General features: G+C 36.5%; 1 protein-coding gene across 1 annotated transcript; it reads right to left on the bottom strand.

Annotated features, from left to right (window-relative positions):
• Positions 1–712: 712 nt before the first annotated feature.
• LOC113306584 (leucine-rich repeat receptor-like serine/threonine-protein kinase BAM3) lies at positions 713–4559 on the bottom strand. The gene is made up of 2 exons (XM_026555516.1): positions 1570–4559; positions 713–1455 (listed from the first exon to the last, which is right to left on the bottom strand). The coding sequence occupies exons 1-2, from the start codon at positions 4130–4132 to the stop codon at positions 980–982; spliced, it is 3039 nt and encodes a 1012-aa protein (XP_026411301.1). The 5' UTR covers positions 4133–4559; the 3' UTR covers positions 713–979.
• Positions 4560–5280: the final 721 nt, after the last annotated feature.

The following is a 5280-nucleotide window of genomic DNA, read 5'->3' as shown; positions in this document are numbered from 1 at the left end:
GAATCACGGGTGAAGCTTTCTTTTCACAAGCCACTCCCAATATTCAAAAATCTACTGACCGGCTGAGGTTGTTCACAAATGCAAAAACAAAAGAGTGGTGTGAGATTTTACCCTGTGGACAGGGATGGAGCGAGCACAGACGCTGCTGACCCACCAGCTCCAAATTTCAGCAATTTTTTTCTTCTACCCTGACCGTTTTCGAGACATTTCGTGTGCTCTCTGATCCAGATGAGAAATTGAAGTAGGAAAAGACGCAGAGGTTCTGGCCACAAATAGTAACGTGGAAGTTGAGGCTTGGAGACGTGCACATTGCAGGTCAGGATTCAGGAAGGATAGTTTCTTCCGGTAAAAACCAAAAACTAGAACAACACATGGATGGTATTTTGTCCTTAAGAAAGATGATTGGTCCCGTAACGCCTGCAATCGGTAGCTGCATCTGCTTAGTGTTTGAGAGGAGGATGTTGGCGTTTAACAAGACAACTTTAAAACTTGGCGCATGGCCAAGCATGAAATGACAATAGCTATAATGGGTCATTTTCCAGTAGTATAAGTTAACATTGCAGGAAAAGATACAGTTTACCTGTTATTGTGTGCCTTTCTAGAGTGTATCAGGGCCGGGGGATATAGTGCACTGTTGTTCATGAGATTTCTCTTCGCCAAAACTGAGAATTCTAAAATTTCCTGAGAGTTAAACTGAATGAAGCTGAGCTAATTAATCAAAGCAGATCATACATTCTTTTCGTATATTATAGTACAAAGATATCCAAACATAACACCCCTTAACAAGAAGTGCAACTCCTTTTGCTTATTTCGCTTTTGCCCACCAAATCTTCTATGACTAAAAAAAAGAAGAAAAAATCACTAACTCTGGACATATTGCAGCAAGACTATATATTTTCATGGCGATTACATGAAACATCATTGTAAGTAAACTAATTAAAACCTTCCTACTTAAACATACAACTCAAAACTATTTTTTTTAGATCAACAGATCTGGTACTGGCGGTAGTTTATGAAACTCCATTTCTTTCCCTTCCTTACCCATCTTCTTAAGCTCTTGTTCTTGTTGTTTTTGAGAATGTTTCGAAGTTGAAGACGACGAAGTAGAAGAGGATGACGAAGTGGAAGAATTAGAAGGCGAATGCCGAGGGAATTCGGATAGCATTTGAACTACTTCACGCATTGTTGGTCTTTCAACACTATTCTCTTGAACACATAACAGTGCAGTGAAAAAAAGATGCATTGCTTCACTCATTGGTATTTTACTTAGTCTTGGATCCAAGATATTGATCACCATTTCCTTTTTGCAATTTGTTGTTCTTTTTGCCCATTGAACAATATCAACACCATCTCCAAATTCACCGACCGGTTTACGCCCCGTGATTAGTTCTAAAAGAACTACCCCGAAGCTATAAACATCACTCTTCTCATCGACTTTGAGAGTGTAAGCATATTCTGCAAAAGAATAATAGTACGTCAAAACTCAATCCGGCAATACTAAGCTGACAAGTACTCTATTCTTGATTCCAATAACTATAGAAATGAAAAATTCAGGAAATGTGAACTTACCAGGTGCAATATAACCATAAGAACCCGCAATTGCTGACATGCATTCAGAAACACCACTGTCGACAAGAAACTTGGCCAAGCCAAAATCAGCAACATGAGCTTCAAAGTTTGAGTCCAGGAGAATGTTATTAGACTTAACATCTCTATGAAGTATCAATGGAGAACAATCAAAGTGGAGATAACACAATCCCAATGCAGCTTCAATGGAGATTTTATACCGCAAATCCCACCCTAAAATGCCTCCTTTTTTCCCATGTAAAGCTTCACCTAAACTTCCATTTCTCATATACTCATACACCAGCAAATTTGTTGTCGAATTTGAGCAAAATGCTAGTAGTCTAACGATATTCCGATGCCGAATATTACCAAGTGTTTGAATTTCAGCTCCAAATCCATGATCATGACTGTGGTTAGCGAAACCTAGTAATCTTTTTACTGCAATTTCTTCACCATTTGGCATTTTACCAACATAAACAATTCCAGCTCCGCCTCGGCCGATCACATTTGAATCTTTCATACATTCAAGAACATCAGCAACTGAGAAGCCCACCTTTGTAAATGTTGTCATTTTCCATTTATCAGAACAAACTTTCTTGAATGACTTAGCCTTAACTACCGCAGCCACAGCAAACATCAATGAGCATATGAGAAATGCAAGAGCCAAAATGAGCTTCAAGTCGCGAGAAACCTTCTCTGGTTTACCCATTACTGCAGTGACATTGCATGGATTGTTCAATAAAGAACCACACAAACGAGGATTGCCAGCGAAAGCAGAAGCATCGAAGTAAGAAAACTGTCCGTTTTCAGGCAGCTTCCCCGTGAGATCATTAAAGGAGAAATCAGCACCAGTTAGACTTTTCATTGAACCAATGGACTTGGGTATCTCATGAGTAAGATGATTTCTTGATAAATTCAAGTAATTCAAAATTCGAATATTTGAAATTTCACTTGGAATTGGACCTGAAAAATTGTTCTGACTCAAGTCTAAGTAAGAAAGATGTGAACAATTTCCAATCTCTGTAGGAAGCTCATCAGAGAATGCATTTCCACTAAGATCAAGCTTGAGAATTTGGCGAAGATTGCCAATAGAAACCGGAATTGGACCCGAAAACTCGTTTCCACTAAGTAATAGAATTTGGAGGGAAGAAAAATTTGAAATGGAAGATGGCAATGAACCAGAAAGTAAATTGTTCGATAAATTCAACTGACTCAATTTCACTGGACTAGTCTCCCCGGAATTCTCCGATAAATTCCCCGACAACATATTATTCTGTAACTCAACTATATTCAGCTCTGGCAAGAACAAGAACCCATTTGGAATACTCCCATTCAAGTAATTCTGCCCAATTCTGACTTTAACAAGACTAGTACAAACCCCAAGCTTTTCAGGAATTGAACCAAACAAGAAGTTTTTGAAAAGAATCAATTTTTGAAGCTGATTAGAAGAACAAAGATACTGAGGAATTGTACCAGTAAGTTTATTTGTAGAAAGATCAAGTAACTGAAGTCTTCCATTTTGTCCTAATTTCTCAGGAATCACACCAGTAAAATTGTTCATGAATAATTGTAAGGTTTCTAAATAAGGAAAGCCAGCAACAAAATCAGGAATCGAACCATGTAACCTATTCAAATTCAGATTCAAAAGACTAAGCTTTTGAAGATTTGTAAACTCAGCTGGAATTTCACCAACAAGTGCATTGTTTGAAAGATCAAGATTAACCAAACTTGTTAAATTCCCTAACCGGCTCGGAATCGAACCGGTTAGTCGATTCCCAAACAAGTAAAGTGTATCAAGATACTTCAGATTCCCTAACTCATTAGGAATTGAACCATCTAGTCCACACATAGACATATCCAAGTGAACCAAATTTACCAGATTCCCAAGCTCTTTAGGAATCCCACCTTCAAAAGTACTATAATAACCCAAGTAAAGTTCTTTGAGGTTAATCAAATCACCCAACTCACCTGGAATGCTTCCAGTTAGATCATTTGCAGCTAATGATAAGTACTCCAAATTTATCAAACTTCCATAACTTGAAGGGATTTTTCCATGGAAAAAATTCCCACCAAGTTCTAAGTACTTCAAATTCTTGACCAACTTTAAAACCCCGAGCGGAAGTGGAGCTGTGAAATTATTATCATTAGCATCAAAACTTTCTAATTCACTTAAACTTGAGTAATCCCATTCCAAACCTCCTGTAAAGTTATTCTGTGAGATATTTAAGAATTTAAGTTTACTTAAATTGCTCAACTCAATTTCTCCAGTAAAATTGTTGCCTGAAAGAGAAAGAGTAACGAGTCCATCAAGCTTTGTGATATCTTTTGAAACATAGCCGCGAAGATTCATGTCTGAAATGTCGAGGACGGTTACACGATCACGACTGCATTGAATTCCAACCCAAGAACACACTGAACCCGGGTTTGAAACGTCCCAGGTTTCTACAACTGGATCCACAAACTCGAATCCTTGTTTTAATGAAGTTAAAACAAGACCATCATTAACCAAAGAAGAAGAAGAAGAAGAAGTTAGTAAAGAGAAGAATACAAATACAAAAAGGACCATTTTAAGTGGGGATTTTTCCTTCAGATTTTTCGATGAAAAAAGGGTTCGAAAGAATTTACAGAGAGTTTTGGGAAGTGTTCAAGTATTTGAGTAAGAGAGTTTTTATCAGAAGGGATGATAAAAAGAGTTGAAACTTGTAGTTCAGTTGAGTTTAGAAAATGAAGCATCTTTAGAAAGTGAGAAACAAGCTTCACATTGAAGAGATGATGATGATGATTATGAATGAAAGAAAGAAGGAAGGTAGCAAGATAAGTAATGAGAATCAACTTTTTCCTGTTCTTCTCTTTAGGGTTATTAAAGAAGGAGAGAGTGATAGAGAAAAGAGACGAGGAGAAGAAGAAGAAGAGGTTGAAGTGGTGGTGAGTGACTATATCTGGTATGAAGTAAGAACTTATTCCTAACACTTCCACTACATACTGTCAAGTTTATTTTAAGCTTTAAGAGAGAACAAAACAAACAGAAAAGTTAGTAAAGGAGAATGAGAAAAGAAGGGTCTTTTGAAAAAATAAATATTTAAGGAGTTGGAGTCGGAGAATATTTCTTGGAAGGAAGAAATTATTCTTCAATTTTAGTACTGGCCCCTATGTTAGAAATCCAACATAATACTAAAGGCAATGCAAACCTACGGTAATTGGTGGGAAGTGGATGGCATTTTGAAATCATCTTCAAGTCGGGTTCATGATTTTCACAGTCAATTTAAAGTTACATTTTAGAAAAAAAATTCAAAATTCAGAATAAAGATATTATAAAATATTTATTTTCTATAGAAAAAGAGCTGGTTAGTCTAGAGAAGCATAGTAACTCATGTGTGCATATAGTACAACAATCTTTGATAAGAGTTGGGAGCCATGAGTTTTACAATAATGCAAAACTCATAATAAGTTACCCCTTAACCATTTTACAAAGTGAAGTATTGGAAACGTGATCTAATTTGTTTCAATTCCCTAGTTTAACATGTAGTTAAGGATGATTAAGTGGTTGAACTACTTTTGACTAATGATCACAGGTCTTAAATGGAAAATGTGAAATTTCTAATGGGTCTAAATAGAATTATTTAAATTCGAAGTCCAAAACTGAAATTGAGTTGTCTTACATAAAGCCGTTGGTGTTGGATAACAGAAATTTAAAGTGAGGATTAAGATTTAAGA

Source organism: Papaver somniferum, chromosome 8 (assembly GCF_003573695.1).
Source record: "Papaver somniferum cultivar HN1 chromosome 8, ASM357369v1, whole genome shotgun sequence".
Taxonomy (NCBI): Eukaryota; Viridiplantae; Streptophyta; class Magnoliopsida; order Ranunculales; family Papaveraceae; genus Papaver; species Papaver somniferum.
Note: the sequence above shows the minus strand (reverse complement) of the source record. Positions and strands in the feature narration are given on the sequence as shown.

Coding starts and splice junctions, on each gene's coding strand:
- LOC113306584 (XM_026555516.1), bottom strand. CDS start 4,132: ATGGTCCTTTTTGTATTTGTATTCTTCTCTTTACTAACTTCTTCTTCT. Junction 1,456..1,569: donor TTATGGTTATATTGCACCTG/GTAAGTTCACAT, acceptor ATTCTTTTGCAG/AATATGCTTACACTCTCAAA.